At 42.0% G+C, this 24,539-nt stretch overlaps 1 protein-coding gene across 2 annotated transcripts in view; it reads left to right on the top strand.

The window, feature by feature from the left end:
- The window catches only part of LOC148008617 (putative bifunctional methylthioribulose-1-phosphate dehydratase/enolase-phosphatase E1), a 172,467-nt gene that overhangs the window by 116,885 nt on the left and 31,043 nt on the right, over positions 1-24,539 (top strand). For both annotated transcript variants that reach the window (XM_087674157.1, XM_087674158.1), the window contains one exon: positions 6,188-6,343. In XM_087674157.1, the coding sequence (XP_087530283.1) occupies positions 6,188-6,343 (156 nt within the window). The remainder of the gene's footprint in view (positions 1-6,187; positions 6,344-24,539) is intronic.

Raw genomic sequence — 24,539 nt, forward strand, 5'->3', positions numbered from 1 at the left:
CTATTCATCGAGGGATGCAAAGTGGATGGAAGAGGATGACTTGGCAGACCATCCTCAGATGTTGTAGCTTTACTTAGATGCCTTTTAGTTAGAGCTTGTGAAGATATGCCAGGGTTTGCACAAGGAAATACAATATGTACGACCAAGACTGAAACACAAAGACTCAAATAGAGAGAAGTAAAAACTCAAATCCTAAATGCAAAATGCAAAACACAAAAGCTCAAAACTCAAACACAGAGAGATGAAACTTTGAAGTGAATGAATGTTGTAAATGAATGTAAGAGTGTATAGAATGCCCAAGGACAGAGCAATGTAGTGTTGGAGTGCGACGTTTACTAGAGACGGATCCTAAGTGTTGTGACCACTAGTTGGAGTGTCGGAGTGAAGAAATACCAAACGTTGATTGCTAGAGTGCTTGGGATGCAATAGGGAGAAGGGTGCCAGACAGTGCATGACAGCCAGGGAGAAAGGTGCCATGCATTACAAGGGCTGATGGAGGAGTGACATTAGTCGTGAAGGGTAGATCGCCGCCACGTGGATGAAGGTTGATGGCTGAAATCTACATTGAAGAATTAGAAATTTGCACAAAGGGATAAGGTTGAATGGTGGGCACAACCCGTCTATTTATAGATATTGAAGGGTGCCCGAAAAATTAGGGTTTTGGGGGACCATTGAAACACTCTTGAACTGCATATTAAATTTGTGTTTTTCATTAATTTAGCGTGTTTTGCAAGTGTTTTAAAGATGCTAATCAGCTTTAAAGGGTGTTTTAGCTTAACTCCCCCTCTTAAGCCCAAACCTGAGCCTAAAAGGGAAGGTGGGCAATGTGTATCCCAAGGCACTATTAAGAAATCCTTCACCCTTCACCTGCAGTTTGCGTTTTTGCGTTTCTGTGTTTTGCATTTAGGATTTGTAGCCCCAAAAAGGGGCGCCATCCTAGACTGACTATGCCTATTTATAGGCCATTCTCTCATTCATTCCTTACGACTGATTCATTCAGTCCATCACCTCTTCTCTCCAGCCTCTCCACTACCCTCACGCCCCTTCAGGAGGACATTGCGGTTTGTGGTTCGTGGCTTTCATCATCATCTTCCTTGTGCTACGGCACCCTTGTTCCCTTGTATCACATTCACTCCATGATTCAGAACTTCATTATTCCATTCATCAGAGTTTCTTCTCTCTTCTCTTCTCTTCTCCATGTTTGCCGAGTTCACTCTGTGTTCCTCCTCGCCAACCCTACTGTCTTGTTGGTACATCATCTTTTGACAGGCACCCCATCCCAAAACAGCCAAGGTATCGAACAAAGGGTGCACCGTACACATTGGCTGCCGAGTGGCCTTCTAAGACTACACAGGCGATGGTTATCTTATCCAAGGAGTCCAAGTAGTCACCCCAGAGAGGACAGGGCATCGGACAACGGGTGCTCGTTGATTGCCCAATGGCCTACCAAGCCCTACAAAGGTGGATGGAACCACATTGAATCTTTTTTTTGGGTGGAAAGTTAATTTTGGGGAAGTAACAGTGATTCAGAAGACGGGAGTAGGGATGGTACACCCAATACATCACAAAATAGTACAAGCTTACCCAACCACTCCAGGATGTCGATGACAAGGAAAAGGTGATGAGGTATCATGTGAAGAAGGATGGTGGTATAATCCGCTAGTGGAAACAACTTAGGACCGTCCAATGGTGCTTTGCACAGTGGGATGCATAGTATGCTACATGCTAAAGAATACTCATGCAATAGGTGTCACTTGGATAGTGTCCCTTGTGGAAAAATTGTTCACGTGCCCAAGCGCCCTCGTACAAAGATGACGTTGTTGCTGTGTTATTCCTTGCGTATGTGCACAAATGACTCGTAGCCAAACATTCTAAAGTGTGCATAAGAAGGTGGCTTGCCCAACCACACTTCTTGGGGGGACTCTCGTCCCCAAAGATCTATTCGGTGACCGAATTATCAGGTGTACAATTGTCATAACAACCTTTGTGCAAAATCCGTGGGTTAATGCAGCATGAGATAGCACGGTACGGACCTTTTCTTGAATAGTCCTATTCATATGCTCTGCAACACTATTTTGGGGCGGATCATGAGGGGCATTGAGCTCCCTCTTTATCCCTTTGGTCACAAGAGGCCTAGAAGGTTTTTGATACATATTCTCCACCATTGTTAGAGCAAAGTTACTTTAATGTCTTGCTGATCATATTTTCAGCAGTCAAGAATTTTTTAAACTTATCCAGTGTCTCATCTTTATAAGGGATTGGATAAACCCATACTTTGCGTGTGGCGCCATCAAGAAACGTGATAAAATATTTCTTTCCCCCTAGAGACAACCCTGGCATCTCACATACATTTGAATGTACCAACTCTAAGGGTGAAGACTTTAATGAAAGTGACTTTTTATGTGGCGTTTGAGCATGCTTACCAGATACACAATGATCACAATGGTCAAAATCAACATATCTCAAATCCAAGAATCAAGAGGCTATCCCCATCTTTGCGGACATAAAGTATACTTTCAGTGTGTGAATTACTGAAGCCAAGAGCGATCAAGTATGCATATATCTTTTTATACCATGACCTAGGTGCTTGCTTTAAACCATAGAGAGCCTTATGCAAATGGCACATTTTGCTTTCTCACCCTTTCTGAATAAAGCCAAGAGGTTGAGAACCATAAACCTTCTCATGAAAATTGCCATTCAGAAAAGCAGTCTTCATATCCAATTGATGCACGTGCCAATCATAATGAGCAGCCAAAGCAATGACACTGTGAATGTTGGTCATACATAAAGTGGATGCAAATATCTCATCATAGTCAATTCCATGCTGATGTGGGCATACCCTTGTGCAACAAGATGTGCCTTGTAGCGATCAATGCTACCATTAGATTTGCGTTTTAATTTGTAAATTCACTTTGTTCCTATAGCATTCTTGCCAACAGGCATGCCTAGTCACATAACTCCCATGTGCCATTTTTATGAATAGAGTTTATATCAGATTGCATAGCTGCCATCCAATGTTCATTTTGCAAAGGATCATGTAAAGAAATAGGATCCTCATTGCATGCACTGGTTACAATTGCTTGCACAACCAAGTTACCATTTATGTGGCGAGTGGTTGCTCTAGTTCTACTGGGAAGTGGAAGGGATTGTTTGCTGCCCTGTAATATATCTAATAGCTATCTAGGGATTGTTTTAGCTTTTTGATTTAGCAGCCATCGCATTGGCCACTTCATAATCAACAATGCCTTGATCAATCGGCTGAAAATCAGGCTGCTGTTCAGCATGTGTTTGCTGCTGATTTTACTGGTGTAAATCCTCAATAGGTTATTGGAATTGACCAAAATCAGGTGCACTTTGCTGAAATAAAGGCAAGAAACTATCAAACATGTCTATAGGCTCCACATTGGGCTGATTTTTGCAGTCCATTCAGGGCTGACCAACATGTTCAATGAATAATACATCTCTACTAACAAAAATCTTGTTGGTGGAGGGTTGGTGTAAGTGGTACCCTTTACTTTTTGCACTATAACCAATAAAAAAGCATTGGACAGCCTTGCCTTGCAATTTATCTTCGTGGTTCTAGCACCAAAGCATATGTCAAACAACCAAAGACATGAATATGTAGCACCATTGGTTTTCAACCATTGCAAGCCTCATAAGACGTACATTCAGCCAATGCTTGGCTGTGATTCAGAACATACATTGCATGCATGATAGTATCAAGCCACATACATTGTTGGATCACAGCAATATATGTGCTATGATTCAGCACCTACATTGCATGCATGATAGCATCAAGCCAAAACTTTGGGGGCAGCTTATTGTGTGACAACATACATGCCATTTCGATTAAATTGCAAATTTTTTCTTTTAGCACACCATTTTGTTGAGGTGTGTAAGGTGTAGTACACTAATAGATAATACCCCTTTTAGCCTCCTGTGACATATATTTCTCCCCCGATTGGTACATAGTGTAATCAACTTGCATCCACCGCCATTTTTAGCCCAGGGCAAGAAGGTTTCAAAGCATGCAAACACTTCTGATTTATGCCTCAAAGCATATGCCCAAAAATTACGAGTCATGTCAGCAATGAAGGTAACAAAGTACAAGTATCCTTCAATGGATTTGAAATGCATGGGTCCACAAACATCATTCTGCACAAGCTATACTTTTTGATTAGCATACATAGATTCACCTTTGGGAAACAAAGCATGATGCATTTTGCTGAGTACATAACTTTCACATACATTGTGAGTAGGTGCTTTCAATAGAAGGAAGGTGTGGATTGTGAGGTGGAGGCTGGAAATAGGTGCCGGATGGTTGGAGACAATTTTGGGTAGCCTTGGTTGAGATGTTCCCTGTGAATGGGGTGTGGCCAAAGAAACTAGATCACTTGAAACTTGCAAAAATGAGATTGGTTGAATGGGAGGGTAGACTGTCTATTTATGGGTTTACTTGTGGAACATTGAAACTCTCTCAAACTGCTTTCAATTTAAAAGAATGGTTAAAATTCATTAATTAACTTGAGTTTTGGGGCTGTTCAATTAAAGCTAATGGTAATTTAGCTCAACACAGGTATGTTATTGGTCCTACTTGGGCTGAAGGTTTGGTTTCTTGGTTCTTGCCCTAGTGAGTATTACCTCCATCAACATAGAGATGGAGATAGTATATTTTCTTCCGAGATCCGGTCTTGGGCATTTTTTCTTGGCATTCATCTTTCTTTCCTTTTCAATTGAGATGTTTTTATAATTGAACCATCATTCGCTACTCCGATAGTATTGTTTATTGTTTCATGTTAGGTGGATTGCTACCATTGGTGGTTGTGCCTTCACATTCTTGAGCGGCATAAGAGCCATATCTCGAGGTCAAGTTTCATGTATACCTATGATACTTGGTCAACATTGGAGCCATCTCTTGAGATCAAGTACTAGCATAACCCAACTGCCTTAGTAGCTGACTCTTCCCTTGCTTTTCTAGTTGGGGACGCTAGGTTTACCTTCATCATCAGCTTCATTCTTCATTATGATTCTCAGTGAGATGAAGACCAACATCAGATCCTTCTCCTCCTTTGGCATTGACATCCATGGTTGAGAGGGTGTTTCTACTGCTCATTGGCATTTACAAGTTTGGACATTGTCTTCGACATTGGCCTCCCTTCCTTGTACCCACCCTTCTCATTGCATGATCATACTTGCCTTGGTAAAAAGTTCACTTGGGCAAGTGAACAATTTTCTGACAAGGGACATTGTCCAAGGGGCACCTGCTCCTCATGTAGCATTACTCTCTACATCTCATTGTGCAAAGCACCCCTGAGCAGATTGTAAGTTGTTTCCACCGGCTGTTCCTTTTCCACCACATCCCCACCATTTCTTAACTCTTTTATGCTGGTAGTTGTTGTCACAACTTGACTTAGGAGAACCTAATTTTGGTTGATTTCCTATAAGATGCGGGCTTATGGTAGAATAATGTTGTCTGCATCTACAAAGTAGGACAAACTTTTTTTTCTTTTCTAGAGAAGAGAAAAGATCTATTATTAAATCCTCTTGCGACCATGTATCATTCCATAGCAAAATACAAAGTACACGGCAGCCTTGTAAGGGATTTCCATACCAAAAAATATACAACAAGGGAAGTCTATTACAAGGCCTGAATAAATAACCACCCGGGAGGTCTATAGTGCCAGATTGCATGGGCTGACAATGGAAGAAAGTGCTGGAGTCCCAGGTCCTGAGAAAAGCATCTCTCATCCTCCTCGCAGTTTCTGAACTGCCCTTTATCCTCTCCCATCTCAATAGGACAAGCTAGTTCTTATATTTTGCTAATTATGACTTGTCTCAAATACATTTATTTGATTTTACATGGACTTCATGGTTTCAAACTCAAACTTTCAGCTGCCTCAGCCGAGAAAACCTATCTGTATTTGGGATGATATACACTGTACTCTTGTTGTTTTATACCTTGGCATATTAAAAATACTCTGTAATGTTTGATCTGCAATGTTGGTCTGGGACCTGGGATTTTGTGCTAGTATCCAATCAAAATTTTGCTTTGTGTTTGAAGAAAAGTTCTATATTAAAAAGGTAAAATAATATATCTGCTAGAGAAGCTCTGAGATTCTTGTTTTAATGATTTGATGGTAAAGTCGCCTGTTGACTGTGGAAGCCTGATTCTGTTCAATTTTTGCAGTTGGCTATTGTCTTGGATATAGAGGGGACAACTACTCCAATCTCATTTGTAACAGAAGTTCTTTTCCCATATGCACGAAATAATGTCAAGAATCATCTGTACTCAACTTTCAGTACAACTGAGACTCAAGCTGATATTAACCTTTTACGACAGCAGGTATGTCTGCTTGATTGACTTTTTTGCTCTTTTCTGTGTAACTTCGAGTGCTAGTGCTGAAGCTATTGAGATAGCAATAGGCAGGTAAGAAATTTTGGTGTTTTTTTAATGTCAATACGAGTGCGGTTATTTGATGTCAACATATCTATCTGGCCATCATATTTTAGTATGCTTGCTATGATAAATCTTTTGGTGTAGTACTTGAGACAAAAAACCAAAAAAAGGGAGAATTCTATTGAAAACACACCTCATTGAAAAAGTATCACCGAGACAGATTGCAATGTACAAGATCCCTTGACAAGGACTATGATAGGAGTGAGGAATCAAGGGAAACAAATCAGGACTACTCCTTTGTTAACCACATCAAGGAGGTCTTCAGTACAAGGCTAATGAAATAACTAATCAGGCAGGCTGTAATCCCTGTTACCAAATCATGTGGAGGGATCCTAAATGAAAGAAAGTACAAGTCTCCTAGGTGTGTAGGAAAGCTTCTCTGATCTTGCTTATATGCATTGGAGCCTTCCTGGTCTCTCTCCCATCTACCTTCGAGTGTGGTAATCTCAGTCCACATGTGAGAGAATTTTCTTTGAAGTAGAGATGTATTGCACCTCTATTTCCTGGCTACATTTTGCTGACAAGAAGTACCACACAATGATGCTAACAATGATCTCTCAGGTGTGACAATGGCCTGTTGTTCAGTTTGCGTGAGAAAAATTGGGAGTGAGGATAATGCTCTACTATCTATTTGATATTTGCTAAGCTATGTTCCTGGAAAGTTCTCAAACCCACAAGTAGGTTTGGCGTTTATGACCCATGTTACTACTACTGAGGTCATTGTCATCTTGCCATGAGTGCATGTAGTGTGAGTTTGAGGAGTCTCTGCCAAACCTCCTAAGCCTTGGGCAATCCCATAGTATCATTTTTGCTCAGCTGCCTCGAATGTCGCACAAGCAACTAGGCCTTTATCGACTCCGAATGCCTGGGAACATGCTTACAATGTCTGCAATTATACACACAACCTTGGATGTACTTGTATTGCAACATAACAAATGCCATCACCTTGCTCAAGGTATGGCCCTACCTCCTGTTATATGTGTTAGTCACCCTGAAGAGATGCTAGCCAAGGTTTTACCAGCTTTTCCTCCCCCTCTTTTTGATGTCTCTACAGTCGTTTTTCTATAACTAATGCAAGGTGTTATCTTCTAAAAAGAGTATGGCTAGTGGAAATTCTCGTAGCCCATGTATGCCTTTTTATTTTCACAAATGTTGATGCATCTGATTATGTTAATCTCAAAACAATACTATAATAGCTATCAGTCTTGATTGGGGGGCGCTTCAAAGTAAGCATGCATCCCACAAACATTATAGCTATGGTGGCAGAAATGCAGGCCCTCTTTACAAATGCATGTACAACATAACCATTGAGGTGAGGGGTGAAAGAAAAACTCAAGTCTCTGACTCTCACATCATGACTACAATGAACACACAACTCACGTGAAGCAAGAGCTAAAATGCTGTCCTATAAATAGAACAAATGTGGATGCCACTTGAGGTGCATCGCTGTGCAGAAATAGGTGCTTTAAGACTAAAATGGTTGTGTCGGACATGATAACTCCACATCCCCTCTCAGCAACATTTTGGGAACAAAGTGGAGATGAGTGGAAAAATGTAAGTTGAGAAGACAAAAACTTGAGGGGCAAGGAGCGCCTTGTGAGAGGTCTAAGGGAGTCTTCCACATGAAATTTACTGCAGCGCGTTGTAGGTCCCTTGGTAACCAAATGAAACCAAGCTATACGATTTGTAGTATCCTTTGCTGGTGTATGATTTGAATCGCTTCTCCGTTCACCCCCAAGTAAGTGTAATATATGTAGTAAGTACCATTAGATCCACTTTGCACATTCCATTCTAATAGGTTTTTCAATTGCACCTTCACCGACTTGAGATGGCCTCAATCATCCTCATTTAGTATGTGAATGGAGCCTTTCAGGACTCCAATATCACATGTATATAGGTGGTTGATTGGCCAACCATCAGATCATATTGTTAGGGATGGGCTTGGTCAATTTATTTAAGCTATGTACACTTAGGCATCCCCCTATTTCAGCCTCCTGATTTGTAGGAGAACCAGACTGGAAGAGGCATCTCCGAGTCCAGAATACTAGTTCTCTAGGGGTCTAACAACTAGTTCCATCATTGTTCCCTTGGAAACACACTGAACTGCTTAGCCCACTTGTTGCTATGCTCAAACTTGGAAGTAATTCTGTTTTACATATAGAGTGGATGAGTGGGATCTTTTTATGTTTGATCCAATATTTTTTTCTGCTTTCTTCATGTGCACCAATGTTTTTAGATTTAATCATTAACCATGCATGTGAGTTAGTAGACCTATGTTTGTACATCTAGGATGTGCCATTTATTTCATTTCATTTATTTCATTTGTGGGGAACCAAAAAGTCTTGGAAACAATGAGGACAACCATTACGCTTTTGCCATATCATGGTGTAGCTTTGAAAGGAAGTAAAGGCAAAAAGTCAAACATCGATAGTGTTGTAGTTGATGGGATGATCTTTGCAACTTTGGGATGCAAAGTAAAGCAAATAAGTTGAAACAAGAGTACATATATATTTTAATATAGGACAAGAAACACCAATAAAGCTGGCCTTATTTGCAAATACACATTGTAAAAACTTGGCCTTATTATTGTTTATTTGCTGGCACCATTGCTACTTAGTTTAGGTGTTATTTTTTGATTGTCAGATACACAGGAGGAAAAACCAATAGTTTTTGAAGAATCGTAAGGATTCAAGTCCCTCTATCCTTGGTGAATAGTATAGGGGAAAAAGCCTTGAACATATTTGTGGGTACCATTGAAGATATTTGAGGTACCATTGAGTGGAATTTCATTGCAAAAATCCACTTCACTCCTTCACTTGTTTGTGGAAGGATGCAACCAGCCTTCCTTCAATGGATGGGTGGTGATTCCCTGATTAGAACTTAATTACAGCACTAAGCATTTATTGCAAAACTGAAAATACAAATTTACCTACAAATCTTTGGACAATGGACACCCAGTTGGCCCCAGAAGCGGCATCCCTTTTGGTATTTCTTTAGCCTTACTGAAGTAGAAGTAGATTTACAATGGGATTTTCCCAATCCCCTTCGCAATCCAAACTCCCCTTGTTGTCCAAAGTGACTAGTAAGTCTTCAATTTGATTTGCCCCTTGATTCGAGCAATCAATTGGCCTTCACCCACTTCAAGGAGAGTGGAAATGCCCCAAATTTGAATGCTATCTGGTCCTCCACTTGATTTCAGCTGAAAATCACCTTCAGCCTTGAATAATTCAGGTCTTGGAGTCTTCAATATTTAGCATGCTTCTCGAGGCAGATGCCAAACCTACTTTTTGTCGTAAATTAGGGCCTACAGCAGAGAAAACTGAAACTTCTCAGCCTCCATTGAATGCAGGAGCTACCTTGTCCCAACAGCAATTAATGTTGTTGCCTGCACCTGGAGACCCAAAAACTATTGACACCTTTAGCTTGGGGTTGTGGGCGAGCTGCCTAGGACCTCATGCAGCTATTGGCTGCTCCAAATCTACAAATGCTTGCTGGTAATGGTTGAAACTCAGCTCACGATGGCTGCTCCAACTCCTCAAATTAATGTAACAAATTATAGGAATCCACCAATAGATTTGGTCCGCATAGGACCACAAACATCACTATAAAGAAGATGCAAAATGGATGGAGAATAAACATGAGAATACTTAGAAAAGAAAAATCAATGTATCTTACCAAGTGTAGCCTTCACAAATGTGGTTCGATGGTAAGGAAAATTGATGCATCTTACCAAGTACTTAGGAAACGAAAATCAATGCATCTTACCAAGTACAACCTTCACAAATGTGATTTGTTGGAAAGTGGATTTTTGGAAGATCTTTGATCATGTTCTTTGATTGGAGCTTCATCAATGCTTGATAGTTAATGTGGCTAAGCCTCTAATGCCATAAACATGTATCTTGGAAAGATTCCTTTGTTAATAAGGCACGATCAATACATATGATCTTCAGCAAGCTGTTGATCATATGTATCAGGATGATAAAGAACTTTAGTGAGGGTGTCTGTCAACGCAATGGAAGAGGAAACTTGATTATCACATACAATGCGTTGAGGGCCATTGAAAATGACGTTAAACCTTAAAGTTGCAATGAATGAAATGAAAATAAGATTCTTCTTGAGCATGGCACATAGAGAACATCGTGCAATGTCAAAGGGGTGTTTGAAACAGAGACAACTTGCATATGACTAGTGCCTTTAATTGCATAAGAGGCATTGTTAGCACATATAACTGTGCACCTCTTAGGTACATGAGAGAGTGGTAATTCCTTGACTAAGCACTTAATTACAATGATTAGCAAATAAACACAAATTGAAATGCACAATTTACCTTAATTATCTTGGACAATAGACACCCGGTTGGCCCCAAAACTGGCGTCCCTTTCCGTATTTCTTTAACTTTGATTGCTAATGGATTGAGTACAAGTCCATAATCTTCTTTGCTAATCCAAAAGCCCCTTAGCGTATATACAATTAGCAAGCAATTTGGGCCAATCGCCCCTTGATTTTCACCTAGAAATTACATAAATGGAACCACCAATTGATCAAATGTTGCCCCAATTCACAATGGACGGCGGACTAGCATGTGAAATCTTTGTCAATTCTATGAAATTTAGGTGCTGATTTCAGTGTATGATGCCTTCTCCTATTGGTATAGGTCCCAAAGGGGGAGTGCTAAACTCTAATTTTTGTAGAAATTTAGGGTTTACAACAGAGATCTCTATGGTGTCCACCAAATTTAGGTGAGATCTACTCAAAATGGTCGAGAAATGTAGAGATCTCTTGAGAATCAGTTCGAGAAGGTGAGAGAAAGACAAGATGAGACAGAAATTTGATTTTCTTCGCGAAAAAACCCTAAATTCTGCTTGTTACTTGCTCCAACTTGTATTTAATGCAGTCATCTATTGCTAGGCGCCTTCAAAATGCTGTCACTTGATCGGCAATGCTGTTGCTAGTCCATGGAAGGTGACTCCATGCTGTCCCTAGATGACTGTTCTATTCTCTGATTAGAAAATGGACCAGCAGCTCCCCCTCTCTCTCTCTCTCTCTCTCTCTCTCTCTCTCCCCCAAGCTATAAACTTACTGAATGACTGAGTGGTTCCGAACCTTTGTTGACCCTTAGACTAGCATTAATTAATTAATTAATGCTAGTACCTAGTGTCACCATTGACATTTATTGGCCAAATAACTATCCTAGGGTCAAAATTGACACCAATTGACTTCCAAAGCCTAGCTGTTATAACTTATTACATCTTTTTCTTTTGACACCCATTGCATCCTCAAGGTCCTTGGCGTGTTACTATGAAATAACTTCCATATGTGCATCACATGTGCGAAACAACCTTGCACATTTGATTAATAAAATAATCAAATGCTATCAGCAAGATTAAAGCATCTCAAAATTTCACGTCCTCATGACAGACCTCCCCCTTGAAATCCTTGCAATCGTCCTCGATTGGACTGCATTGTGCCAAAAGAAAAGCATATTGCATTGGAATTTCCACAAGGTATCACAGTCACAACATTGGCCATTGTTGTCTAACCATGCTATATGTCCCAAAGCTTGCTGAAAATTTGCAGCCTGCATAACTGCGAAATAGTCTAGAACTGTTGCTAGAAACCCATTGGATTCATCCATAACTCATGTTTCTCAACTATTCTTACTTGAGAACCATAGTATAGCATATTCTCAGCATAAACCATGGCTGAAACTATCAATGACATTTACTAACATGCTGGTGTTCATGGAACCAAGTGTAAACCATTGAAAACTTAGCATAATCTAATCACTTGTTGATCTGAGAACTGATCACAAACTGCTGCAAATGTGATTTCAAACTAATCACAAATCCGATCAGTAACTAATGCAAAATTGATCCCAAAAGTGACCATAAACAGCTCTCAAATTGATAAAAAATTGAGCTGAAACTGATCAGAATTTGATCTCAAAACTAAGGCAAAAGCTTATGCCAAACTGATCATGAATTGATCTCAAATTGATGCAAAAGTATAGTCTCAAAGCCGCGGTGACAACCATATCCACTTGCATACATCTCATAGTGACTTGTACACTAAGTAGTGACCTCATGGCAGACATACTGTCAGCTTAGTACCTTGGATGCATGCTGAGTACATCCAAGACTCACTACATACAAGAGCTATCCACAATTGGAGGAGTGGAAGTACTACCTTCCCCTTGAGCATCAGATAATACTTCGGATCCCTGCTCTGCTGAACTTGAACTGAAGTTGACTCTAACTGAAAGGCATCTAGATAAAGCTGCAACAGTTGAGGATGGTCTGCCAAGTCTTCCTCTTCCATTCATTTTGCATCCACCATTGGTAAATAATTTTGCAACTTCACTAAATATCTCTTGGAAACTTTATCTCTAATCTTTATTTCTTTATGTGCTAAGATCTGCTGAAGTACCAAAATCTCATCCAGCTCCTTAACCTGAGGCTAAATATCAGTAGACATCTTCTAGCACATCACGACGAAAGGCCTCAACAAATTGACATGAAAGGCATTGTGTATCTGCCAATGGGGAGGTAATTTCAGTCAATATGCCACATCGTTGATCTTTTCCGACATCTAGAAGGGCCCATAGTATCTCATACTCAACTTCGGATACAATTTCTCTCTTTTTTAAACTCTTTTTCACTCTTGCCTTTTCAAAACGTAGCAATACATAGTCGCTCTCTGCAAACTGCAAAGCACGTCTATGGTGATCAACCACCTTCTTTTGCTTTTTTTGCAATCTCTGAAGTGCATACTTTATCTTTGCATAGGTTGCATCCAAGTTTTCCACATAACGGTCAGCCTTAAAGATCTTATCCTTAGTTTGCAAGATAGATGATATCTTCTTTCCATCCTCAACCACCTCAAATGGAGCATTGTCAGTGGAATTATGCACTGTATTGTTGTAAGCAAACTCAACTAAGGACAAATGCTCCCACTGTGTCTTGTGGTTTGAGACATAGTACCTCAAAAGATCTAACACTGTGAAATTTGGTTCCTCAGACTGACCATGTGTCTACAGATGAAAGGATGGCGAGAATTTCAGCGTGGTACCCATATTCTCAAAAAACCCCTTCGAAAATAAACTGGTTATCTGAGGATCTCAATCACTAACAATCGACTTTGGCATATCATGATACTTAAAGATATGCTGCAGAAACAAGTTAGCCATATGATTAGCCTTTATTTTCTTCCTCACTGGAATAAAATGGGCTTGTTTGCTAAACTTGTAAATGATAGTCCATATTCCATCATTCCCGTAGGTGTCCCAGAAGCTCAAAAATAAAATCCATTGCAATGCTCTGCCAAGGCCTATTTGGAATAGGCAAGGGTTGCAACAAACCTGGCATCTTTTGTCTGTCATATGCTTGACCTTTTGACATACGATGCATGTCTTGACAAAGTGCTCTACATCATGTCTCAAAGCTGGCTAATAAAAGAAATGCTCCATTGCCTTGATTGTGGCATTAATACCTCTATGTCTTGCATATGGAAGAGCATGACTTTCAATGATAACTCTAGGTCTCAACTGCTTCGTGACATACTATCGTCCTTGCATCATAAAAAATCCATCTCTTAACACAAAGTGCTCATGCCTTTGGCCATTGCACAATTGATCATAAAGATTAGCAAAGTTCGAATCAATAATATATTACTCTTTCATGGTATCCAACTCAGTGTGATAAACAATGCTGACAACTAAAGTTGGTGGCTTACGTGACAGTGCATCAGTCACAATAACTTTTTTACCATCAATATATACAATCTGAAAATGAAACATCAAAAGTTGTCCATCTCATATGCTTCTTTGACAACTTTGTCTGTGTCAGAAAGTACCTCAAAGTTTGATGGCCTGTCTGTACGGTAAAATCAATCCCCAATAAAGTTGTCTTTTTCTTTAATTTTTCAAATGTTGAAATTTTCACTTTTGTCCATCTAAATGGCACATCCCTCTGTTGGTATTAAAGGGTCACTGTGCCTTTTATTGTGTTTGTGTGTGAACACACCCTTACACTTTGTACTTTATATATATTCAAAACCTAAAATGTGGTACACTAGTCATTGTACCGTATACCCATTGTGTCGTGCTCACTCACTCTCTCACTCTCTACTGCTCTCAACTCTCTGCCCCCTTCACTCTCAGCTCACGCACGACCTTCACAACAAACTAGTATTAGAGCTCACAGGTTGTGCACGCTTCTCGAAGCCAGTGAGTGTAAACGCCCCGAACAACGTAGTATGCTTAACAATTATGATATTCGCTTGTTTTCGAGATTTAATATAAAAGAGAATGAACACTTAAAGCTGAAAATGAAAATTACTCACAAAATTACAGCCATGAAAATGTAAAAGTAATGGAGACAAGATTGAGGGTTGAAGATGGGCAAAACCCCCCCCCCCCCTCCACCGAAGGAATGTATTTCTGCTCAACCCAAGTCCCTTAGGGAAGAGCTCAGTTACAATCAACCTGAGAGTGAGAAGAAGTAATTCTCACTCTCACAAGATCATGCAAAGATGTACAAACACACACGCATTATCTATTATGCAATGATAAGAACTGATTTCTTTACAGTATGAGAGAAGAAAAAGGGAAAATCAGCCTTCTCCATCGTTGAACAATAGTACATGGATAGAGCTTGCTTCTTGTTGCTAAAATGGAAGAAAGAGCTTGAAAAGGAGGTGCTGTAATGAATTTACAGGCTTGCTGTCCTGTAAAACAGCAGTGATAGAAGAGGGAATATGGAGGAATTTGATAATGGAGAAGTGGGGGATGATGATGGGGATGGATGGGGCTAGTTTCTGGCTATCTGTGGGTGCTGTACATGAGTTTACAGCAAAGAAAAATGATGCTGAATGAAGAAAAACGAGCTCTTATTTATAGGATAGGGAAGAGCTAGTACAAAAGGGGAAAGTGGAGTAGCACAAGACAAGTGTCCAGCCACATGTCATGAGATGTGACAAGTGGTGGGACACTTGGAAACTTGTGTGACAAGTGTCTTGACACTTGTTTCTTCTCTATGGCCTTCCTTTTTGGGTTGAATACTGTCAAGAATAGAAACAACCAAATTTAGTAAGCACAGTCAGAGTACAGAACTTACTATTTTTAGAATGACACCCCTATTTTTTAGGAGATCCCTAAATTTTAGGAGGTCCCTAAATTTTACAACCAAATTTAGTAAGCACAGTCAGAGTACAGAACTTACTATTTTTAAAATGACATCCCTATTTTTTAGGACTAGCATTTTTAGGCTAATTCGAGGCTCCTAAAATTTAGGGACCTCCTAAAATTTAGGGATCTCCTAAAATTTAGGGACCCCCCAATATGGGTGTCATATGAAAGCTTTTTCCGTGTACATCGCAAAAACGGTATCAGAATCTTCATGTGACTTTCCTATGCAAAGAAATGTGCATTTCAAGCTTTCAGCCCACACATGCACATTATACAAGCATTTCATGATCATGCCATCTTGTTGATTGTAACTGTCTGTTCTGGTGGATCTAGCCCACACTTGAAGGCATCAATCCTTTCTGTGTGCGAGTCTAACCCTGATATGCGTGAGTTCTGGTCACAGGCGCCCAATCGGCCCATATAGGTGGAAGTGTGAACTATCTTTTCTCTAACCCACCGCGTGGGTCCACCATAACCTGTGACCACTCATTAGTGGCCAGCTCCAATGCACTTTTCTTTATATCTAATTAGTGCAAAGGAAATAAATTTAATAAATCATTATATAGACAAATTAATGAAAAAGGATACAAATTCTGTTTCTATAGAGTTGTGACAGTGAGACAGTTGTCAGGTCGCATGAGAAGCGAGCAGGAGCTTCATGCACCAGTCGTTAGTGTCCAGCAGGTGTAGAAGAGGTAGTGGGGGACCAGCGGCGGGCAGTGTTGTAGGTATCGTAGGAGTGGCACATAAGCTCGATGGGTAGCAAGCTGTAGCCGACACGCTGCAGGCGGCCAGGCCCAGGCAACATGCAACCGAGCTCAGCGTGGACGTGACAGGCAGGATGCGACGACTAGACATGGGCTAATCCGACAGGTCAGGCGGTGACCTGTTCGACAAGTCACCCGTGACTAGGCAGGTCACAGACCCATTTGCTAGTCAACGTTTTCTTTTGCTTTATACGAAATTGAAAAAAAAGAGGGTTTCCTTTATACAAGCACAGAATACAAATCTATGCACATTTGCTTCTGGAAAATTGAGCCTTTTTCTGGATTTGGGGACTTTAATGCAAAAGTGGACAATCTGACTCAGAAATTGCAAAATCGGTGCACATTTGCCTGTGGAATTTTGGGGTTTTTTCACATTTTAGTGAAAATTTTTCAATTTTAGTGAAATTTGTGCACACTAGACCCGAGAAATTTGGGGATTTTGCAGAATTTCATCAATTTGTGCAAGAATTTCCCAGTATATGCACTTAGGTACTTGAATTGATGCAATTTTGAATAGATTGTCCTTAAAAATTTGGGGCTTTTGACCCACATTGTCAAATTTGTGCTCGGGAATGCCTTTGGAGCAGAAATTGCAATGAAATTTTGGGGATTTCACATGTAACTGGTGGCTTGGTCTCTAATTGTGTCAGAAATTGCTTGAGGAGTGTAACAAATGACATTTTTTACTGAAAGTTTATTTGCAGATCTGAAAATTTCTGCAATATTGGGATTTTCATTGCTGGTTGGTACTCTTGTGCATTGTGGTCACTTGTGTTATATTTGGGCTTGCCTTTGGTGATTGGTTAGTCAATTTGGGACTGCAAATTATGACTGGAAACAGTGACAACAGTAATCTTTTGCACATCAAGAAGCTTGAGGGTGCCCATAATTTTGCAATCGGGCAGAAACAATGCTATAATATCTTGGTGTAGAAGAAACATGTAAAGCCTATCAAAACGAAGGGAGTCAAACCGGTAGACATGGAACAAGATGAGTGGGATGACTTGGACGAGCTTGCTCGCTCTACCATCGAGTTCTCAGCATCAGACAACTTGCTCTTCAACATTGAGAAGTTGAATTCAGCATATGCAATGTGGCAAAGGCTTCAAGAATTGTATGCTCAGAAAAGTGCAGCCAACAAGGTTTATTGGGGCTGAAAAAATTGATGGAATTTCGCATGAACGAGGGTACAACCATGTCTGTATATTTGAATGAGTTTAACTCAATTTTCAGTTAGCTGATTGCTTTGGATTTTCATATTGATGAAGAGTTCAAAGCTATCTTCTTGCTATGCACCCTACCAATAGGCAAAATAACTTAGCAAATAAGTCTTTAAATGCATCACACACTAGAGGCAGATTTCAGCATAAGAGCAGTTCTGAAAACCGAGCATGCAACAAATCTTGTGGAAAGAATATGGAGTGCCATCATGGCACTACAAAAGGGATTGCTTTGAGCCAAAGAAAGAGAAGGGTAAAAACAAAAACAATGAAGCCAACAAGGCTGAAAACAAGGACAGCCAGCATGCCAAAAAGAGCAATGTGAAAATAGAAGAGGTTAATGTAGTCACTGATGATAATGACAGTGACGGTGACGTACTTCTAGCTTCTTTTTTGGATGCATATGCATTGATTGTAGATTCTGAAGATGATGTTCACACTTGGATACTTGATTCAGGTGCGTCCTTTCATGTCACACCACATCATGAGTGGCTCTCTGACTACAATGGTGCTGTACGTGGTGTTGTCCACTTGGGGGATAACTATGCATGTAAAATTGCAAGCATTGGTAGTGTGAAACTGGAATTTCAGTATGGTTCTATTCTTGTTTTGCATAATGTGGGACATGTAGTACGTCGTACTCCGAACGGATCCCGAATCGCAGCAAGGCAGCCTCCGAATGTCAAAGACCAACAAACGCAGCAGTGAGAAGCTAGATCTGATGCAGACAGCAATGAGGAGAGAGAAAGACTAAAAACGAAGCTTGTAGGAGAGAGAAAGACTAAAAATGGAGCCTGCAGGACAGAGAAAGACTAAAAATGCAAGCAGAGAAAGACTAAAAACGGAGCTTGCAGGAGAGAGGACTAAAAGGCAGGCAGGACAACTTGCAGGAGAGAGGACTAAAAACGGAGCTTGCAGGAGAGAGAAAGACTGAAAACGCAGGTAGGACAGCCTGCAGTCAGCGTGTGGAGGGCTGGAAATAGGTGCCAGACTGTAGGGAACAGTGATGGACAGCAAGGGTTGAGATGTCCTTCGTGACTGGGGTGTGGGGAGTAAGCTGGTAACACCTGAAACCTGCAAAAACGAGATTGTAAAAGAGTGGAGGGCTGGCTGCCAATTTATAGAAAATTAGGGTTCTAGATCTTCTCCCACTTAACTTTCTCGATCCGCTTCTTGTTTTAGGGTTTTGGCTAAAATAAGCCTAAAACAAGCATGTTTTGGGGCTATTTAAGTGGCTAAGTGCATTTCTTAGCACAACATCCCCTCTTAGGCCCAAAATAGGGCGAGAAAAGTAGGCCAGTCTAAATTTTGATTTACTCCAAGGCGTCCCATTCCAAAGCAGCCAGGGCATTGGACAAAAGGTGCACGTCGGCTGCCCAGTGGCCTACCAAGACGACAGTGGTGATGGATATCTTACCAAGGGAGCCCAAGTGATCACCCCAAAGAGGTCAGGGCATCGGACGAGGGTGCTCGTCGGCTGCCCAAGGGCCTACCAAGGCCTACAAAGGCAGATGGAATCAACAATGGACTTGTTTATTTTGTTTTTCTCCTTTTTTGAAAAGTGTTTTGAAAATATATAAGTAATATAGAGGCAGCGGCCGATTAAGTGACAGATAGGAAAAGATAAAGAGAGTTTTAAACCCAAGTTATTCACAAAACTAGCAAGCCAATCCCTCACACTAACGAGAATAAGTACCTAAGGATGATAAAGGTGAATGTATGTGCTAATCATGTGTTGAATATGTGAGAGGCAAAAAAAAACGGCGGGCTTAGCAAGACAAGCAAAGTAAGCAAGCAAGGGTAGGGAAACTGCCTTGAGCAGAATTGCCATGTGTTATGCTACGAATATGATGGATCCTAGAGTCGACCACTCCAAAAGACCGAAAAGGGATAAATGCGCACAGATGCATGTTGACATGAACAGAATGCCAATGCATAGGGTAATGCAAAGGGAGATGCAAGATGTCATGCTCATGCAATATGCTATGCAACAGTGTTCACTTGTCCAAGTGCCCTTTTACAATCAGGTCATCCTAATAGTGCGGATGAAGTTACAAATGCCCATGATACAATACAAAAGAATAAGTGAATGTAATGTCTAAAAAACTGTAAGCATCATCACTGTCACGATCAAGAATAAGAGCCATCCCTTCTTAAACTGGAAGGGAAAGCAAGAGGGAAGCACCCTCTCCCCGTCAAGCTGAAGAAGTAGGGGAGGGTGTATCCATGTCGATCCTGGGTAGTAGGTACTGAAGAACCGGCCGGTTGACCGCTTTGGTCAAGATATCTTTAAAATTATCTGATGAAGGCACAAACTCTAGGCGAATAGTGCCTAGCTCAACTTGCTCTTTGGAAAAGTGGAAGTGGACTCCCACATGCCGTGTCCGTGGTGTGATGATCGGATTGCCCATAAGGGCAATGGCACTCTGGCTGTTGCAGTAGACAACTGTGGGAGAGTCACATGGAAAATGAAGTACCGCCAGTAAACTCCTCAGATAGATGGCCTCGGTGGTGCCATCGAAGAGAGCCCGGTACTCATCCTCGGCCGTGGAAGTTGCCATCGTCTCTTGCTTACGACTGGACCAAGAAATGGGAGCCGTGCCCAAGGGAAAGAGGTAGTCGCCATGGGAACACCGGGTGTCAAGATCTCTTGCCCAATCAGAATCATTGTACCCCTGCAAACATAAACCAGAACGATATGTCAAGCCATAAGAAAAAGTACACCGCAAATAATGCAACACATGAAGACATGCAATCCAATGTGACATCCTAAGTGTTGTGAAATGCTGACTGAGTATGCTAACTGAGTAAGCTAAATCTGGCCTAGTGTGAATTAACCAAAGACGTTTTTTTACAACAGAACGATAGGTGTGTGCATCGAAGGGCTGTCCTAGGGTATCCTTCGACAAGTGGACAATAGGATCAATAGGCGTGGCCACTGGCCGTGTCTGATCCGAAGTGTACTGTTCCACAAGCTGAAATGCGTACTTCTGCTGTGACACAAAAATACATCCTCCAGAACGAACTACCTCCATCCCCAAAAAATAAGACAACAAACGAAGGTTTGTCATTTCAAATGTAGGTTTAAGCTTAGCCTTAATTTCCGCTATGACAGTAGAATCTGAACCTGTGATGAGTAAGTCATCAACATATAGCACGATATAGCTAACCCCCTCTGGAGTGGATCGAACATATAAGTTCGGGTCATAAGGGGTAGAATGGTATCCATGAGTCTGTAAGAACTCATCCATTCTATGGAACCAAGACCGCGGCACTTGCTTCAGCCCATAAAGAGCTTTCTGCAAGCGGAATACCGTATCCCTAGGGTTCCCTGAGGGAAAGCCTGATGGCTACTCCACATAGACTTCCTCCTCAAAGTATCCGTTCAGGAAGGCACTCTTGACATCCATTTGATTTATCGGCCAGCCGTGGTGAGTGGCGAGCGTGAGTAGCAACCGAAAGGAAGTCAACCGTGCAGTAGGGGCAAAGGTCTCTTCATAATCAATGTCGTGCTTCTGTCGAAATCCTTGCACTACAAGGCGAGCCTTGTACTTGTCTAAAGTGCCACAACTTTTAGCTTTGTCCGAAAAATCCACATTGTCCCGATGACTTTCTTGTCGCTCGGACGATCCACCAATGTCCAAGTCTCATTTCGGTGAATACTCTCTAGCTCCCTTTCCATGGCCTCTCGCCATTGAGGGTGCTAAAGAGTCTCTTGCCAGGTATTCAGCTCAAAATGCGCTATGTAATGAGTTGTAAACAACGATGCAAATGATGCGTGAGGAGCAAGCCGGGCAGATCTTCTAGGTCCCTCCGGAGTGGAATCCGGTGGTAGGATCCCCGAATCCCTCATGGTCTGCTGGTACCAGCGAGGTAACGGGTCTCGTGAAGGGGGCATGGGAGGTTAAGAAACAGCAGGAATGTCAGGAGCAGGAAGTAGACGAGGCTCAATAGGCACGATATCTGATGATGTGGAAGAAGGAAGTGGATTGGAATCCGGTGCAGAAGACTGCACAATATCTCTCTCGTCAAAGACGACATCCCGCCTAATGATTACCTTGTTTGTCAGAGTATCGAACAAACGATAGGCTTTCGCTTCAGAGGAATATCCCACAAAAATAAGGAGATCAGCTCGGGGAGTAAGCTTTCCTATCTTGTCATCAGGCGTGTGTGTGTACGCACGACACCCGAAGACTCTGAAATGGGAAATAATAGGCCGAGAGCCAAAAAATGCCTCATACGGGGTCTTTTGAGGAAGAGCCGCAGTCGGGCACCGGTTGAGGATGTACACTGAAGTGTTAATAGCCTCGACCCAAAGGCGCTCAGGAAGCTCTGCTGTGAACAACATAGAGCGTGCCATTTCCATGACTGTGCAGTTCCTACGCTCTATGACTCCATTCTGAGAGGGGGAGTTGGTAGAGGTGAGCTGGCGAGAAATGCCGTGCTTCTGTAGAAACTCGAAAAACTATTGGGAGATAAACTCACCACTGCTATCACTCCTCATGCACCCAACACGACGACCAGTCTGGTTATGAACCAGTAGCACCCAAGCAGAAAAATATGTGAAAGCATTTTACTTATGCTTGAGGAAGTACATCCACATGTATCGAGAATGATCATCCACTATCAAAAAGAAGTACAGCGCACCGTTCAAAGCAACAGTGGATGTCGGCCCACAAAGATCAACTCGAATCAATCTAAGAGGCTCCTCAGCTCTATGTGTAGACTGCTGAGGAAATGGGGTACGATGCTGCTTCCCGAGCTGACAGGCTTTACAGACATCTCGAGCTAGCTTCAGGTGTGGAAGGCCCTCAACCAGCTCACGGCGTGACAACTCATAAAGTGAGTCATAACTAAGATGCCCTGAGCGAAAATGCCAAAGATGCTCATTGTGCGTAGGCTCCCGAGATGTGGCTAAGGCCTGGAAGCTATGGAACACGGAGCCTTCGGCGGTGGGCTCGGTCAGAATGTGTCATGTGGTATAGGCCATTAGGTTGTGCCTCACCGCGAGCAATCACTAAACCAGTCAGAGAGTCAAGGACCTCGACTGTGATTGCTGTAAAGAAAACTGCTCGCCCCAACCAGCAAAGCTGCTGAATATATAACAAGTTCACTCTAAGCTGAGGGACATGATATACATTGTCCAACGAAGCCAGATTCGGACCCTTGTTAGTAGCAAAATTGATGCAATCTTGAGCCTGAATCTTGATCGAGGAGTTGTTTCCTACACGGACCCGCCCGGCTGCAGGGACTTCGGTATGGAAATGTCCTCTATAGGAGTCATGTGATGTGTAGCTCCACTGTCCACAATCCAAATTGGAGCTGAAGTGCTCGGCTGTGACGAGTGGGCCTCTGCAGTAACCTCGTCGAGAGGCAACTTACAGATGTGGACGAGACTAGCATCTGATGTCTCTATGGAGATGATATGGGCCTCTGCAGACCAGTTAGACTAGCCCTCTAGAGTTGAGAACGTTGTTGACTGAGATGACTGTGCGGTGGCAGTATGAGTCTGACCTTTAAACTGCCTCTTGCCATCACCCTGCCTCCCCTGTTGGGGGTTGCCCGACTGAGGGGCGGGGGTTTGAGACTTAGGTTTTGGTGCTGTGCCTCGTGCCTTTGATCGACACTCATCGTCAAAATGGCCAGCCTTTTGACAATGTTGACAATATCTATTCTTTTTAGGTACATTGTGCCACCCAGGTTTGAGTTGTGACTGGGAGTTTCCTTGAGAATCCCCAGATTGATTTAGCTTTTGAGTTTCATTTTGATTTTGAGTGGAGGTTTGGTTTGGTTTGCTCTTCCCTTGTTGCCCTTTTTAAGAATGAGCAAGAAGAGCCCCCTTTGAAGAGGAATTCATATGAAACTGATCCAACAACCGTGCGTAACGTAACAGGTGACACTCAAATTCATAGAATGTAGGCATGGTAGGCTTTGAAACTATTCCTTCCACAAAATTGAAGTATTTCTTGGGGAGTTTATTTAGGAACAATGTGACCTGATCGTCAGAGGACTTTGGAGTCCCCGTAGTGGAGAATTCAGCGAGGAGACGCTGATACTCTGCCAACTTGACTTTCAAGTCATCCCGATTAGTGATTTTGAAAAGCTGAAACTCATGGTCAAGATTAATACGACGGGTCCTATCTCGAGCCGCATAGCGGTCAGTCAAGTGTGCCCATCACTTTGACGCTAAGTCAAAATTCTGAAGCTGAGAATGAAACTTTGGCAATAAGCCCTGCATTAGCTCGACAATAGCGGAGGCATTCCTAGCCTTCCATGAGCGGACAACCTCGTATGAAACAAATGCGGGATCGGGTTGGGGTTCCAACCTCTGCACTAGGTCCCATAGGTTTTGTGAATCAAGGACATGTCTCATCAAATTCGACCAAGTCGTAAAGTTTGACTCGTTAAAACGAGTCTTGTCATTAAATGCATTCTTGGCAGAAGATAAGCTAGAAACATGAGGTGTTGGGTGGATGGAGTAAGATGATTGTGGGAAAGATGGTGGAGGTGAGAGTGTCTGATAAGAGTAAGGAGGGGGAAAAGGTGGGTAGGCAAAAGTAGGCTGTGATTTCCAATGAGTTTTGATTGATGCGGAGGCACTGGAACATGAATGTTTCCATAAGGTGCCGGTGTAGGTGGAGGCACTGGGACATAGTAGCCTTGTCCAAAGTGAGGCTGGGACGCAGCATTATGACCAAAAGGTCCACTAGGCAATGCCATGGAGGCAAACTATGGAGGTAACTGATCCACACTCGGGAGAGACTGAGTGGGATACCTAGGCTGCAATGATCCTGAAAGTGTATATGAGGTAGGTGGAATACCACCCGGCTGAGGGAAGGATGAGGTCCTAAAGGATGTGCCTATGTTTCTATAACCTCCCATGTTATGTGCGGTGCAACATGAGGTGTCTG

Source organism: Lygodium microphyllum, unplaced genomic scaffold (assembly GCF_053477565.2).
Source record: "Lygodium microphyllum isolate KBCC unplaced genomic scaffold, Lygodium_microphyllum_v1.1.10 scaffold_115, whole genome shotgun sequence".
NCBI lineage: Eukaryota > Viridiplantae > Streptophyta > Polypodiopsida > Schizaeales > Lygodiaceae > Lygodium > Lygodium microphyllum.